Raw genomic sequence first — 17,658 nt, 5'->3', positions numbered from 1 at the left:
ACGGCGTTTCGGGCGCCAGTGGGTATTCGAATACTGTTTGATTACCGAATTGCGAGGTGTGCGTGTGTTGAGCTGGAACCCCTGCATCTGCTCGTTTTACGCAGGTCTGGGGAGGGCGGCCACACAGAACGAACAGCAGGTATCGGTGTCAAAACGCAAATCCATTCCGCAGTGAAAAACTATCCGGAGACGTGCACAGAATATAGTAAAACGCTAGCTCGTTAGCGCGGCACACACGTCGCAACTGGGAGACCGCGGCGGCTGCAAAGCTAATGACGAGGAAAGCAGCCGAAAAAAGCTGGAGGCGGAAGTTGTAGCTTGTGATTGCTCTTTTACAACTCTGATCTATGTAAAGAAAACGGGCAGAATGCAAGTGTGTCAACTCGGCGCCTCACTCAAGGGAATATATTTGTATCATATTCTTATTGTCATTACTGATTCGACAGCTAGCCATTTTCTTAACTAATGCGGTTGACCAAATTTGATTGCAGAGCTAAATTAGCTAGGTTGTCGCGAGCTAGCTTGCAGATTTCGTGAATGTCGGGACAGCCTGTTCTACCTAATTTAGCTAGCCGCTTCCCCGAAGTATTGATGTCGAATATAACTTGAATTTAATTGGCATCCTAGCTATTTGTAAAACATAGCAACAAGTTGAGTACCGGTTTCCTTTTAGCTGTTATTGTTAATGCCAATCCAGGAGTCTTAAAAGTAGCCTCATCTAGTTTCCTAGCGATAGCCTGTGGTTGACTTTGATTCATACAAGTGTTTAAGATCGATATTTCTCGTTCTGAAAATGTACCCTTTTCAGAATTCGCTGGCGAACAAGTTTCAATGAGTAGCTAGTCAGAAACAATATTTTAAAATGTAGATAATCGTCGCAAACAAGGACATTGTTGCTGCAATAGTTGAACTAAATCTCGGTATCCATATTTCAGATGTTTCATTAGTAGAGTATAGTCTACCATTTAATCGTAAAGCGTGTGATAATTGAATGCCAGATTGTAAATAACGTACGTGAATGGGTGTTGAAGACTCAATTCGGTGGTAACATAACCCGCTAGCGACCAGTTTACGTTCACGATTCAGATTCTCAGTGCAGTCACGATGACTCTGGCGGAAAGGAAAGAAGCGGTGATGAGAACGATTAAAGATAAACTATAGAGATAGTGTGCTTCGCTTTTCACGTTATTATACAAGCCTAGTAAAAATACGTTTTAAAGCCGTAATCGTTGTGGCATGGCAGACAGTAGTCGAATTAAACATGGGAACTCCAGCACAGACAGTCCCAGCGCTAGCCCTTTCTCTGGGCGGAAGAAGGCACAGCAATCCCCGGGTTCTCGAACCAAGTACCAGGTCGGGGCTCCGGGACACGGCTTCAGGAAAGTGACTCTAACCAAGCCGACATTCTGCCATCACTGTAGCGATTTCATATGGGGACTGGTTGGCTTCCTTTGTGAAGGTGAGATGCTGTAAAACTGATGTTGGTTGTTGTGTTTTTATCATTGTGATTTTACCTCGGAGCAGGCTGGCCGAAAATGAGACTACTCTTACTTCGATTGATGCATTTTGTTGAATTTTCTTATGTAGCCTATAACCTGTACATATCATATAGAATAATAATTTGTGTATTGTAGCTATTTGTACGTTTTGTAAAAAGTATCTGAGCTGAAAAGGGTCAGGGTGCGTTGAAGATCCACGCATGTTGCCAGTTCTCAACAAATGTGCAGTATCGTGTGGTCAACTAACGGTGCATTTCCCCCGTTAAATTACCTTTGAGAATGAAGATAGGGGTTTTGAGGGACTAACGTGTTTATGTAGTGGTAGATAGTGTATGCTTTCAGTTCTGTTAATTTTTTTGTCTCATGCAAGTAACATAACTCCATGCAGGTTGCATACATCACAATATTTGCTTTATAGCTTGTGAGACTATTGGAAACCACAATGATCTCTGGGTTAAACGGAATAACGCTTTAAGCGGTTAATGCATGTTTCTCCGTCACTGGACAAGGTTGTGTGCTCTCCTGGTCCTGGGGATTAGCAAGTTTCTCACAGTTCGTAGCTGACGACAGTGTGTATGCTGATCTCTTGTGCTCGGTTATGAAGGCACTGATGTCCTCCGATCAGCTGGATGCCAGAGTTTGACCTTGTACTCGGTATCTCCCGCGACCCACTATCTGGAATATAGGCCTATAGCGATTCTAGTATGAGCAGAATTCTTTTTAAATATATTTTGCTTACATCATTTTTCTTCTGGTCAATGTGTCATGCAAGTGATTTATATTGCTCAAATGGCAGTGACCTAGGCTAGTCTTTGGAAGCTGGCTGTGAAGTTGTTGCGCAGAATTCGCTGTTGGGTAGGATAAGATCTCAGTGTAAAAACGAAGACCAGCTGATGCAGAGTTGCAGCGAAAGCGAAATTGTGGAAGGGATTGTTTGTGTCGTTTTGTGGGTCTGCACAGTTTTAATAATTTACTTGGATATAGATTACATCAGTGGTTCTCAAACTTGGTCCTGGAGACCTCTGTGTAGGTGGGTTTTCATGCCAACCATTACATTACATTACATTATTGGCATTTGGCGGACGCTCTTATCTCAACCACTATTGCAATCCCAGATTTAGACAATTTTCAAAATGTTAATTTTTCTTAGTCGGATGCTTTTCATGTGTTGAAGGATTACCCCCTTACATCATGCTAAATATAAGCTATCCATTGTGCTTATTGCACTATATTGTAAACAGTTATTGGCTTGTAATTGTGAAAGTGTGGGCACCAAAAATGAACCATTTATAAGATACAATTTCAAAGATAAAGCAAATAAATCAAATCTACGTTGTGTTATTTAGCTCAATGGACAAATTATGAAAGAACTCGAACGCATGCGGCCAACAACCTTAAATGACCAAGAGAAAACCAGCGTTGGCAGGGATCCGGAGACTGAGTTTAAGGACCAGTGGATTACACAAACAAACCATGTTACATGGTGGACACGTGTCAGTGTTTACATGTGGTTTCTCTATGAGTGAGGGAGATCATGGTTTGGCTGTCATGTCTGAGCCTGATGGGTATTTACCATTTTGTCTAAAAGCTGCACAGCCCTGCACCCAAAATTGCTGCAGTGCCTTCAAACCCTGCCTCTATTTATCTGCATTAATCCAAGCATCATCTTGACCAAAATAGTTATGCCTCACTCCCCAGTTTGCTATAAACATTGCAAAAAGAGCCATCAAACATGCTGCTGCGCCATTTGACATATTTTGCTCTGTGAACCCTTTGACTACATTACATAAGTTATTACAGTTGATTAGCTAGATTAAGTGGGGGACAATCCCCCCCTCCTGGAGCAATGTGGGGTTAAGAGCCTTGCTCAAGCGTGTGCAGATCTTAGCTATTGAGGCTTGGACCACCAGCCTTCTGGGTCCCTGTCATTTACTTTAACCACAAGGCTACAGCCTCCCCTAGAGAATTATGGTCACCCATTTCGGGTCGAGGCCAGATCATTGTTAGCCTGGTCCTTTTGACCTTTTGTGCTCAGGCTGCAAGAACGCTGCCTAAGTCTCTTCAGTCTGTGCAATGGCGGTTATTTTTTCTGGAGGTGGAACCGAAAATGAGTGTAACCTCAAAAACAAGTGGACGCAGCCAGAGATGACTACATCACAAGTATCGGTGTGACACCGATGAATATGGACCTTTTCGTAAGTTTGAAACAGGGCTGAAACCTGGCATGGTCATTGGCTGAATTTTGGGAAGTTCATCTGAAAGCAAATCTGAAAGCATTGCTTACTGTCAGAACTCCTTCCCCTCACCCAGGATGAGACACTCTGTATTTGCTGTCAGGTATATCCGATGTGACTGGTTTGGCCTAGGTGTTTGATCAGACCATTCCTTTCAAATTGCTCCTCTTGAGTGCTGTAAGTGCTCTCTTCTCTCTCTTTGGTTTGTCTTTCGCAGTCTATGACAATGTGTGCAATGCAGCATAGGTAATCGGTCATTGACACTGGATGGTCTTTGGCCAAGGCTTCCTCTGCAGTTACAAAATAGTCTTCACTATTTCACTGTTTCAGGTGAAAGAAACAATTGCACCTCAATCGATCAATCGATTTTATTGTCACATCATAGTTCACACAAGTGTAAAATATGAGTGTAATTCTTGGTTGCAGAACTCCAGTGCAGTCTGGCAATTTTTAGCAGGTACGTATAAAAGTAAAAAACAGAAACATGAGAATATAAGATTACACTAGATTACAAATTTGAATATGCAGTTCAATTGGCAAACACATTCTTCTACTGCAGGGGTGCTCTTGTCCTCGAGGGCCGGTCTGCGTACTGGTTTTTGTTCCCACCAATTGCCTTGTTTTTAATTTGCTGACAGCTCTATAAATTATCCTGGTCCAAGTCTGTACTTGAGCACAGGAAAATCATTAGGATACACTTGCAGTCTGCAGCTGTAGCTGGTACTCATACACCTGTCAGATAAGATATCCATGCATCCATCCATTATCTTAACCCGCTTATCCTGAACAGGGTCGCAGGGGGGCTGGAGCCTATCCCAGCATACATTGGGTGAAAGGCAGGAATACACCCTGGACAGGTCCCCAGTCCATCGCAGGGCACACACCATTCACTCACACACTCATACCTACGGGCAATTTAGACTCTCCAATCAGCCTAACCTGCATGTCTTTGGACTGTGGGAGGAAACCGGAGTACCCGAAGGAAACCCACGCAAACACGGGGGGAACATGCAAACTCCACACAGAGAGGCCCCGGCCGACGGGGATTCAAACCCAGGACCTCTTTGCTGTTGAGGCGGCAGTGCTATCCACTGCACCATCCGTGCCGCCCTCAGGTAAGATATGATTGAGTCAATTAAATAATTAAGAACAGAACAAAATCCTGAAACGGATCAGCGCCTTGTTGTGCACCCCTGTTTTAATGGAACCAACTTCTGGGGCCTTTGGCTGGAAATGCAGTTGCCGAATGAGATCACTACTGTCATTTTATCATTTCTATATTGTAAAGGCAGGGTGGTCAGGGGAAACTTTCTGTATCTTTCATATATACACTCAGCACTTTATTCGGAACACCTGTACACCTAATTATTCATGCGATTATCTAATCAGCCAAGCATGTGGCAGCAGTGCAATGCATAAAATCATGTAAATACGGGTCAGGAGCTTCAGTTAATGTTCACATCAACCATCAGAATCAGGGAAAAAATGTGATCTCAGTGACTTCAACCGAGGAATGATTGTTGGTGCTACACGGGTTGGTTTGAGTATTTCTGTAACTGGTGATCTCCTGGGGTTTTCACACACAGTCTCTAGAGTTTCCTCAGAATGGTGCAAAAAAACAAAAACATGCAGTGAGCAGCAGTTCTGTGAGCAAAATCTTTTTGTTGCTGAGCAAGGTCAGCGGAGAAGGGTCAGATTGGTTGAAGCTGACTGGAAGATGACAGTAATGTAAATAACCACACAATACAGCAGTTATATGCAGAAGAGCATCTCTGAACACACAACCTGCCAAACCTCGAAGTGGATAGGCTACAGCAGCAAAAAATAAGTAATATACCTAATAAAGTGCTCTCTGAGTGTAGATGGCACCTTCTTGAATCAAGATCACACCAGCCTAAAAATAGTTTTGCTTTGTCTTTGACGGAAAGCTTTGGTGACCACAACATCCTTTGCTTTTGCACATTTCACACACACTAGGAGCTGAGCTGAGAGAAAATGAGTAACCGTCCAAGAGTGCACAGTTGCTACGGTGACCCGGTTATACTTCTACATCGGTATCTTTAGAAGGGATTCTGTAAAAATTGCAAATGGCATCACTGATGTTGTGTGAAGAACTGACAGAATTTCCAGTAGTATTTCTGTAAGGTATTTTCAGAAGGTATCGGCTTCATTTTGACCTGTGTAGGCTTATGTGACAGATCATTGTTCAGAGATCTCATGATATTTGAGCTGTGGTAACCAACCCTGTTCCTGGAGATCTACCATCCTGTAGGGGTTCACTCCAACCATAGAACAGCACACCTCATTCATCTGCTAGAGATCCTGTTGTGCCACTAGTTAGTAGAGTCAGGTGGGCCAAATTCGGGTTCCAATGAAAGCCTACAAGATGGTAGATCACCAGAAACAGGGGTGGTGACCACTGTACTAGAGCATGCATATGAATAGGACACTCATTATTCACTCACCGAGCACTTAATGAGGTAAGAAAAGTATTAGGCTATAGAGTGGACAGCTTTAAATGCATTGACAGTGTTTACCGAGTAAAACAGATGGATTATCGTAGTAGAGTAATAGATATCCATCCATTACATTTTTACATTTACGGCATTTGGCTGATGCTCTTATCCAGAGTGACATACAGTTGATTAGACTAAGCAGGAGACAGTCCTCCTCTGGAGCAATGCAGGGCTAAGGGCCTTACTCAAGGGCCCAACGGCTGTGCGGATCTTATTGCGGCTACACCGGGGATCGAACCACCGACCTTGCATGTCTCCTTCACCACTACGCTACAGGCCGCCCCTCATCCATCCATTATTTAACCTGCTTATTCCTGGTCAGGGTCACAGGGGTTGCTGGAGCTTACCCCTGCAAGCACTGGGCAAAAGGCAGGAACCCACCCGTTGCTGGGCAGACACACTCACACGCTCCTTCTTAGGGGCAATTTAGACTGTTCTTTAGCCTAATCTCCATATCTTTGGACTATATACCCACACAGACACAGGGGAGACATGCAAACTCCAGGGAATCGTACGCAGGGCCTTCTTGCTGTGAGGCAACCGCGCTGCCTACTGCACCACTGTGCCGCCCATAGACTATGCTACTAAAAAAACGGCAAAATATTGCCTGAATATGCTTTAAGCAAAGAAAAAGTCAAGAAAGCTTTCCTTTAATAAGAACTGGAACGCCGTTGGTGACATTTTCTTGCCTAGTTTTTGTCACACAAGCTCATTGATATTTGCTGTGAAATGGCGCCAGGCTCCCGAATGTGTGGCTGCTACATGACTTGTCACTTTCACTATTGACTGTTTTTGTCTTGCACGATTCCAGAGCTGTTGTAGCTTAGTGTTGCACTCGAAAAGTTTTTATTTGTCTTATCTCTGAAGTCTGCTGAAAATGAGACCAAATGGCACTTTTTCTTCTTCTGTTCTTTGCAAATAATTTTGAGGAATGTTGGTTTTATTTTCTCATGTGCATGATTAGAAGCCTACATTGTTGCTTGAGAGCTGAGCAAGGATTTTCCCCCCATTTCCCCCCCATGTCCATATCACAACCTCACTCACTAGTTCTCAAAACCAACACCAGATCAGCACTAATACTTTTAAACACAAGCCTACAACCCATCCCGTCAGTGAGAATAGCACACTATAAAAGGAAATGGTTGTACATAATTTTACTAACATTGGCGCTTCAAAAAAAATGCCAAAGAAATCTGATAGTGAAGATTTTCCTGAACGTTTAGCAATTTTGTTAACGTTAAGCTATTAAACATGTAGAAGTCACAACCTATACATTTTGAGCTGTTCTTTAAACGATACGTTAATGTGTGAGCAACTGCATACATCACTCTCTTTCGATGTCCCTCCCATTTGTGCACACAAAATGTACAGAATGCGACTTAAAGGTACAATAGGTAAGATTTTTGTGTTTAAACATTGTGAAGCCCTTCCTAGCACAGCCAATGGCATGGGGGGGGGGGGGGGGGGGGTTCAACATCACCACGTTCGCAGAGAAGGGGGAGGGATAAACAGTGTTGTAGTTTGAGGGGTGTTTGTTGCTGCAGTTCCTCCTCGTTAGAAGGCCAAAACTACCTATTGTACCTTTAATTTGACATTCAAAAGCAGACATATAACACATAATGTATGATTTTAGTCTTCTTTTTAAAGCTCTCATGTTTGAATTAAATTTATTCAATAAACAAAATAACTATTGGCTATTTTGATGTTTGAATTGGCCCCCGAATCTGTTTTAATAAGATCTCCTGGTTCAGGTTACTACTTTGGTGCTTCAGAATAGCAAATCATTTCCGTGCCTTCCCCAGTCATCCAGTATTAAAGGGGAGTGTTCCGCAATAGCCTAAGGGCTAATGCACTATGTGATGACTCATAATTTGATGTGTGTAGCAGAAAAAGGTAGAGGAAGAAGGAGAGGCTGAGAAAAGAAGAGGGTGAATTTCAGGGAGGGAACGAGGGAACTGGCGGTAGTCTGATGTGGAGCAACTGCTTGTGCCCGCATGTGTGTGTGTGTGTGTGTGTGAGTGTGAGTGAGAGACTTTGGTCCAGTACATAATTGTTTTGGATTCAAATACCTTTCTGTGATTGATTGATCTTGTCTGGTGCAATTGAGCTAACCAAGAGGACCAGAGTTTGCACTTTTTCTCAGTAAAGTGTAGGTGAGTATTTGAATCCAAAACCATTGTGTATTTTAACCAGGTATGGAGTGTCTGTGTGTGTGATGGCTTTGCGACTAAGCAGAGTGAACATTATTGTGTATACCCCCTGTACTACTTATTAAGTGAGAAATGGTTAATTAGCAAAGCCTATTTTGTGAAGTGAATAATTTAAAACAAATTATTAGGGCGGCACGGATGGTGCAGTGGGTATCACTGCCGCCTCACAGCAAGGAGGTTTGCATGTTCTCCCCGTGTTTGCGTGGGTTTCCTCCAGGTACTCTGGGTTCTTCCCACAGTCCAAAGACATACAGGTTAGGCTGATTGGAGAGTCTAAATTGCCCTTGGGTATGAGTGTGTAAGTGAATGGTGTGTGTGCCCTGCGATGGACTGGCGACCTGTCCAGGGTGTATTCCTGCCTTTCGCCCAATGTATGCTGGGATAGGCTCCAACCACCCTGCGACCCTGTTCAGGATAGTGGATGGATGTAAATTATTAGGCAGAGCATACCAAAACACCTTTAGCCAAGCTCGAGTGATTAAGCGTGTGAATGTGAAGTCAGTAGTATTGGAGAATTATCAGTGTGAACGAAACAAGAGTAAGCTTGAGCCTGGGGTGTCGGTCGGTGAGTGAGTGAGACAATCAATGAGTTCATTAACAAATGTTTGAGTGTTCTTGTGTAGTTCATTGGAAATGTGTTGTGCATTCGTAAGTGGGTCCATTTGTGCTTCTAGTGGTTGCAACTGAAAGGTATTGGAAGATAGACAGTGCAAAAAGTTCCTGTCATTGTGTGTACAAGCAGTTGGGGGGAATGCAGTGATGCACTGAATCAAAGATCCACACACCACCAGCACAGTTGAAAGCAGCATCTGCTGGTTTTGTTGTTACTGTACACGTAACTAATCAATTAGAAACAAATCGGACTTGGCACAGCTTAGGCCCCATCCTGCATCAATCTTGACACTGCCCCCCCCTTTCCCTTTCTGAATTGCTCTCATTAGACCGAATCTTTCTATCTGAGTGCTAATGTGCCTAACATGTTGTCAACCTAGCCAGAACGGTTGGGGTTGGGGTTATGCTGTTTCACACAAGGATGAAGAGCAAAAACGTAAACGATGTGCTTTTCAAAACTAATAGGCAAGGTAATCAACATTGAATCGATACAAGCAAAGTTTTTTTTTTTTTTTTTTTTCTCCCCCGGAAGCATTTCACTGTAGTTTGGAGATGTGTTAAGGTGTGAAGTATGATTAAAGATGAAAACGAGGAACGTTTTTTACCGCCAGAGATGGGTCGTATTGCACTAAAAAAACTATTTGACGTACCGCCGTAGCGAAAGCGCGCAGCCCTAGTTGAGGTAACTCATCGCACACAGATGCCTGGTCACGGTTCAACCATGGCCATATGTTTCGCCATTGCGTTGGCACCCTCCAACATACCTTTTAAAGGTCCGGTGAGATTGGGGACGCTTTACCAACCCCCCCCCCAGCGCACCTGGAGAGTTTGCCCCGATGACAGAAAATAAGTCCCTGCTGGACTGCCTGTCGTTGAAGTGCAGGAACTTCTGCCCGCACTATAGGACGTGTACACACTGTAAAGTTGTCAAGTTGTGCTTCAATTGTCCTGTTGACTGTACCAGTCAACCTTTGCTAGATTCAGTCTATACCAGTTAATCCATACTAGATTTTCTGATTAACAGTCGAGTATGCACTGTTCTGGATCATTGTGCTATCTGTACATTTTTTTCTCCCACGTACAATAGTTAGTGTCTTCATCCTCAGTAAAGCAATCGGCGGTAAGCTCATTTTCTCTCCTGGGTGTAGAGCTGTTCCGTGTCAGCAGGACTCCCCAGTGGTAGCGTAGCTGCATGGGAATGTTTGCTTTGTTTTTTCGTTTGTGGGAGCAGAGGGTCGCCTCACACAGAGGCCTCGATGCAGCAACGGCCAACCTCCTCCCCGGCGGGGCACAGATACACTCTGCTCCGGACCTAGGTCAAATACCTAATAATGTTGGATTCAAATCCTTTTGTTTGCTTTACTGAGCTTGTCCAGGGTATGGGAACCTATGAAATACTCTCAAAAAGTGCAAGTGAAAACCCGCCTTCTGGGCCTCTCATCAGGCAAGATCAATCGAGCAGAGAAGTATTTGAATCCAAAGTGATTGCGCATTTGACCCAGGTCGGCTCTGCTTCTGAAGTTCAGGCCCCTTCATGAGGGCTTTAATCTGGCGTGCGTTAAAGTGTTGCACCTCCTCAGTCCTCCTCTGTTTACCATGAGGTGGAGAAGGTCAAGTGGGATGAACGTCACTCATCCGTTGCACTTAGTCAACCATATTTTCACATTAGGAGAAATATTATTTCATATCGGTTGTCCCATAATGGTTATTTAGTTGTGGTTATCCCACTAATTGAGGAATGGTGATTTTGTAAATGAATAATCATTAAGTAAAGATAGACAGCTCAACTAAGCCAGAGTGAGGAAAGGTGTGAATGTTTGTGTGAAATCTGGAGTATGGGAGTGGGGTGCTGACAAACCGAATGAATCGGTGCAGTAAATTTTGTATGTGTTTGGAAGTGATTGTGGCAGTGTGATCTGCAGGGAGTGGGACGTAGTGGTTGTCGTGCATATAGTATAGTATAGAATCCCCCCCCCCCCCCCCCCCCCCGATATCCTTCTTATCTAACCCAAAAATAATAATTATAATAATTATTAATATTTTGCACTTACATTGACAATTTTTTGTTTCAAAAAATAGTATGTACTTTACTAGTTGTGGATGTACTGCTGTAACTTGTGGAAGAACCAATGCACTTGTCGCTTTGGATTAAAAGCGTCTGCCAAATGATTAAAATGTAAATATGTGAAAATCACATATTCCCTCTGTGTGTATTGTGTGTAGATGTAGTGTTGTTCACCAGGAACCTTTTGCTATTGTGTTAGTGTGTATGAGATGTAGGAGTGTAGTCTGTATGGATGTAGTGTTGACTGTCTGGAGTGTGTGGACGCGGCGTATGAGTGCATACGGAGCATGTGACTGACTGGTTCTGGTGTTGCCAGGCAGAGGGGGAGCCTCTGTTGTGTAATCTGCTGCAGCAAAGTCGTGATTGACTCCTCCAGTCGGCATAGCAACAGCAAGTCCACTGGAAAGAGGGGATTGGATGCCAGTCTCTCTCTCTCTCTCTCTCTCTCTCTCTCTCTCTCTCTCTCTCTCTCTCTCTCTCTCTCTCTCTCTCTCTCTCTCTCTCTCTCTCTCTCTCTCTCTCTCTCTCTCTCTCTCTCTCTCTCTCTCTCTCTCTCTCTCTCTCTCTCTCTCCAATATTACATTGGTCATTACAAATGTAAGCTGCACTACCTTTTCAAACTGTTAGTGAACATTCATAGGGAACAGAAAAATGTTGGCGAACATTAGCTAGTGTTAGCTAATGTTTGCTGTCTTGAAAACACGTTTGATTTTCTATAATTAAAACATTAATGAATACACCACTTTTCACTGAAATCTTGCCCTTATCAGCGAGTGTTCCTTTTTTGAGTCTTGAGTTGAAATGTTCCATTGCAGTGAGTGTTCTGTGTTGAAATGTTCCATTGCAGTGAGTGTTCGGTGTTGAAATGTTCCATTGCAGTGAGTGTTCTCTATTGAAATGTTCCATTGCAGTGAGTGTTCTGTGTTGAAATGTTCCATAACAGTGAGTGTTCTGTGTTTAAATGTTCAATACTAAGACACTATTTGATTTAATGGTGTTGGTTACATATTGGAATAAACATCTCTACAAACGCAACAATTTGCTGTCATCCCAGATGTTGCTGATGTCTGAACACCTGTAAGAAATGCAGTCAGTTCATTGCATCTCACATAGGCTAATTCAGAAACCATTTTCTATAGATTGGTGAATAGGATATGTTGCTTCATATTATGTGAGTGTTCACATTAAAAATCTGAAATCAAATCTATTGTTCATAAATGCATACTTTGGAAACAGTTGGTTGAATAAATGAATTAATGCATGTTCACATGCTGCAATAATGGCAGCTGCCATGCTAATGTAATGTTCTAATTTATGTTTAGAGTCATGTTTGTTTAATATACAAACAAACCTGCTTCCTGGCCCTAATTTGCTGAATTTGTCTAGGATATGAGCCACATAAATGAACTGACATTTTGCTATCTGTTGTAAGGAATCCAGCCTACGGATAAGACACTATGTGTGATAATAACAGCACACAATTTGAACAGCACAAAAAATTGGCTAAATATCTTTCATAATTGGGGGAATTAATGTTCTCTGCCATCTCGCTTTGCCAAGCCAAGTTTGAATAGTGCCAGATTCTGTGGGATGGCCTTTCAAACTTTGTGGGGGTGAGTATGATGTCATCCTGAAATGTGTAAAGACTTCCATGGTAGCGTACACTGATGTGTCCTTCGCCTGGAGGAGTCTAGAGCTCTGTTTGGAGCTGTTTCACTGGTCATATTGGGACAGTGGAGGGAGGACAAAGGAGGAGAGGATGTGGTAGTGGAGGAAAGAGTTTCAAGTTGAGGGACGTAACCAGTGAGTGTCCGGTTTTAGAGTGTGTTGTGCCGGAATGTTCCAATTTCAGTGTAAGTGCACATTTGGTCATATGCCAACACCCAGTGAGCAATGAAAAGCAGGGAAGATGCACACTCCCTGCCAGTGGCCCATTCATAAGACTCATTAAAGGTTCGGTGCATCTAATCCAAAAACTTGGCCGAGTCATTTTTTCACGAAATCACACTTTGTGCTTCTTCAGAAAACTCACAAATGTATTGAGTCTCCTACCGAGTTGACGCTCGCTTTTCATGGAAACGTACCTTCCTATGCACCAACCATGTGGTGCTCATCACCTGCTATTTACTTTTGAGAGCCACTGGAGTTCAGACAAGGCAGTACACACACGTACATACATCCCACATCCCACCAACTTACTCTCACAAGCCCAATAAAGCTGGTGATAAACCGTTCTCATGTACCCGTTCTTTGATGTCTTATTACTTTTTTGCACCATTCTTTTTTTCTTTTTTTCTTTTTTTCTTTTTTCTTTTTACTTCCTTTGTTTTGTTTTTGTCTCAATGCAATATCCTACTACAATGTCGAATATCAATTTGCTCTATTTTGTAACTATCAGTTGTCTCGTTTCATTACAGTTTTACTATTTGTTCTTTCATTGTTCCCTTCCAATTGTAATTACAAATAAAGTTGATCTCCCAAGAGGGGGTAGTGGTGGTGGGAAATAAAACAATAAAAAAAAAATTCAGATGGGAAGGGGGCCACTGGTACCTCTCGCGAGTCTCAGGTGTGTGATTTTGTGATTGGCGTTGGGCTGTACAGAGGAGATGTGCTGACTGAAAGATTCTCAGAACCACCCACAGAATTCCGGCTGCTGGGAGGCCAGGCCGACCACTTCCTGCTGTAGCTGCTAAATCGCAAACACCCAACTCACATGCCCTACCTTATGGACGCTCGCTGTGTATAGGCTGTGCTTGTCAAAGAAGGCCAGTTCGATCCAGTGAATGTCTGATATGGCAGCATAAACTACAATTTCGGGAAAGTTTTTGTAAGGTTTGGCCTGAACTCAGAAATATATGAAATAATAGTCTGTATATATTATGTCAAAACAATGTAAGACTTTTACAGGAATGGTGGAATTAGTTAATCTTGGCAAATCCCTAGGCATCCCTTGTAGTTCAAGTAGAGTGGTGGGCATGGAAGGCTATGGGACTTTGGGCATTTCCTCAACAATGATTTATTTAAGGGGCGCCAAGACACTCGCATTACATTACATTATTGGCATTTGGCAGACGCTGTTATCCAGAGCGACGTACAGTTGATTAGACTAAGCAGGAGGCAATCCTCCCCTGGAGCAATGCAGGGTTAAGGGCCTTGCTCAAGGGTCCAATGGCTGTGCAGATCTTATTGTGGCTATACCAGGATTAGAACCACTGACCTTGCGTGTCCCAGTCATTTACCTTAACCACTACGCTACAGGCCGCCCTGTAACTGAGGGGACTTTCTGGGGGGGGGGAAGACCAGTATTTTGTTTGCGGTGCATTTACAGTATGACTATTGTTCAAGATCTCTAATTGGAGCTTGAAATTGATGAGAACCATTACTGGGAAAAGGAAACCAAGCATTTGATAGTTAACCCCTGGGTTTGGTTGGAGTGCTCAACCTGCAGAAAGTCTGCAGGCCTAACAAGGCTGCCTGAAAGATTTCATTCATCCTCTGATTTACGACCATTCAGAAGATGCTCTCTTCCGGAGAAACCTGCAGACACAAGTGCAAAGATCACGGGGTTTATCTCAATAGAACAACCCCATCCGTGGCTTAATCATTTCATTATTTCATTACGTGGTTGCAATTTTGGCGTATGGGTCAGACCACAGTGCTAAAACTGTGAGCTTTGCTCTCTCTTGTTCTTGTGGTTTTGCAACCCTGTTTAAAGCACCCTCTGTGAGTCCCTTTAGCTAAAAAGGGCCCGCTAAATGGGCAAATTGGTGATTACAAGACGTGCATTTTAAACATTTTTTGTAAATGCTCCGGAAGAAAAAGCTGCCTTATTCTCCTGGCAAATCACTATCGGAATTTTAAATGGTTTGAATGGCTATTGAGCGAGTGCGTGAAAGGCCTGCTGTTTTTGAATGGAAAACGCTGGGAAAGGAACACCGAACAATTCCTGCTCAGTGGGGCCTTGGACTGAGGAAAGCTGACACGGTTCATCCGGTCCAAAGCTCCAAAGATGCTTTAAACCTCTCAGTCCTCTTCAGCGGAACGTTTCCGCTGCCTGCATCAGCTTAAGCCAGACAGACCTGATAACGGACCTGCTTTGAAATGTACCCTTTTGTTCATAATTTCTCAGACTAGCTGCAGCGCTGGTACCCATTTCTGTGTGTACAGGTCAGGATGTGGCAGAGCAGCGCACCAGCTGTTTGAGGTCGGTTGGTCAATCTGTTGTCAAGGCCGAGTGCCTCGATATGCACTTAAATACAAAAGTATTAGACACTTTTTTTTTTTGTTATTGTTTTGGCTCTGCTCCAGCAAAAAAAAAAATGGTTTGAAATAAAATGATGAATCGGGTGAATGTGCAAGACTGTCAGGTTTAACAACTTTATTTCCGATTATATTGATTTCACCCATTATTTTTGCTCCCCTTAAAAAGTTCACCCGATATGGATGTACAAATCCTTAAATGAAAGTTGGCAGTGTGCACATTAACCCTTTGTTTTATTTCAAATCCAATGTTCTGGAGGACAGAGCCAAAACAACAAAATACGTGTCGCTGTCCCAGTACTTTGGCATTATAGCTATCCTTTCACAGAAGGTGGCTACAGGTTCTTAACACGAACAGTTTTATGGAATATGGCATGTTTTTAAAATCCAGGATTAAAGGACTGCCGTTTTGTCTGTTTACCCTCTCACAGTGTGTAACTTCATGTCCCATGAGAAGTGTTTGAAGCACGTCAAGACTGTGTGTTCCTGTGTGGCTCCAACGCTTGTGCGGGTGAGTACCCAGAGCATCTCCAGTTTGTCCTCCAATATGAAGTGGCTCCATCCAAATCCCCCAGTTTAGAAAATTTTGTAGGGATTTAATAGGGGCTCGAAACAATAGTATAGCAGTCATTTTGATAGCCTGTAAAGGTATAATGTCACCATATAGCACTACCTTACGGTACTTACACTTGAGTGATGATTGGGACAGAAAGGGTTAATATGCAGTGTGTATCAATATACACTAAATTTTATTATTGCAATTACTGAGAACACCAGGGGGGCAAGTGAATTATTAATCGACTGATGCATACACCAGGACCAAGATGTTACTCCCCGGATCCAGTTATGTAACATCGTTTCAGTTTTCCAGCAGCAGCGGTTCTTGATGTTGGTGCTATATATGAGCTGGGTAACCGAACATTGCATTTTCTCTTCAAGTACTGTGATTAAAATATCTGGTTAAACTTAAATAAACAACATGGATTGTGAATGATATTATTGCGAATGATATTATTATTATTATTATTATTATTATTAGTTTAGTTTTTTTACGGAATCTGCCAGAAGAGTTCCGCCAATCGGTGTCACTGTTGTCTTTGGAATTGCCTACAAAAACAGAAATGGCCTTTTCCATAAAGTCATCACCTATCCTTTAAGGATGTCTTGACATTACTGCTGAAAGAGAATGAACACAAAGGGAATGTGCATTTTTTATGTGCCTTATATGATGCATTATAAACAAAGCTTGGAATTATTACAAAAGGCAATGCTGAATGCAGAATTGTTGGTGATTTCTGTCATTAAATTTGAAAGAGGATTTGTCCAGTGTTGTGGCTGTGGACAAATTGTTTTTCTAAGCCCACCAGGCACACCAACAAGGATCTGTATCCGCTCAAACACAGAAAATAATTTTGGTGGGGTGTCTCGGTGGCGCAGCCTGTAGAGCACTGACCGCATGCTCATTGCGAGCCGCGACGTCGGCGGTTCGAATCCGACCGTCCGACATTTGTCGCATGTCTTCCCCTCTCTCTCGCTCCCATTCTTCCTGTCTCTCTATACTATATACTGTCCAATAAAGCTGTAAAAGGCCTAAAAAATATCTTAAAAATAATTTTGGTGAGGAAAATAAATACACAGCTTCCGCTTCTGTAACTTTGTTTTAGTAATATTTAGAGCAATTCTGACTCTGTGTGAATTTGTGCATTTGTACAGTTCTGTCCCTGGGAGTAACACTAATGTTTTACACTTTTACAAGGTCCTGAACTCTGGATAAGATCACCTGCTAAGTGAATGAAGGAATGTTTGCTTTTTGAATCCTGGCAAAACCTTGCCTGACAATGTTCTACACTACAGTAGTATTTGACCTTCAGTAGTCATGATATATTGTTTGCTCCCGTGAAATGCACTTTGAACAATATGCTGATGACCCATTGAACTGCAGCCCAGCCGGCGATAAGAACGCTAGGTGCGACTCTTTCAATATTGACATTGCTCCACATGGATCTAAAAGATGCCGTATGAGAGGCGCGGTTGAGAGCAGGACCATGAAATTTTCAGATAAGGTGTACGTGATTTGACATTACTCCCCTGTGTGTGTTCACACATGCTGATTGTTACACTGCAGGTTTATAGCCGGTTTCATCCTTAGCATCGATGTGTTCTTCTGTTGTACATTTCATATCTGATTTTATCCATGTAACAGGCATGCGCTACAGATTCAATGCAAACTTCTGCATTCTGTAGTCTTATTCTTCTGTAGGT

The 17,658-nt window shown here is 42.8% G+C and overlaps 1 protein-coding gene across 1 annotated transcript in view; it reads left to right on the top strand.

Annotated features, from left to right (window-relative positions):
- Nucleotides 1–355: 355 nt before the first annotated feature.
- LOC133135453 (diacylglycerol kinase theta) overlaps nt 356–17,658 on the top strand; it is a 45,839-nt gene continuing 28,536 nt past the window's right edge. The window contains exons 1-2 of the mRNA XM_061252465.1: nt 356–1,459; nt 15,828–15,907. Coding sequence (XP_061108449.1) covers nt 1,237–1,459; nt 15,828–15,907 — 303 coding nt within the window. The 5' untranslated portion in view covers nt 356–1,236. The remainder of the gene's footprint in view (nt 1,460–15,827; nt 15,908–17,658) is intronic.

Source organism: Conger conger, chromosome 8 (assembly GCF_963514075.1).
Source record: "Conger conger chromosome 8, fConCon1.1, whole genome shotgun sequence".
Taxonomy (NCBI): domain Eukaryota; kingdom Metazoa; phylum Chordata; class Actinopteri; order Anguilliformes; family Congridae; genus Conger; species Conger conger.
This window is presented reverse-complemented; position numbering and strand designations above follow the sequence as displayed.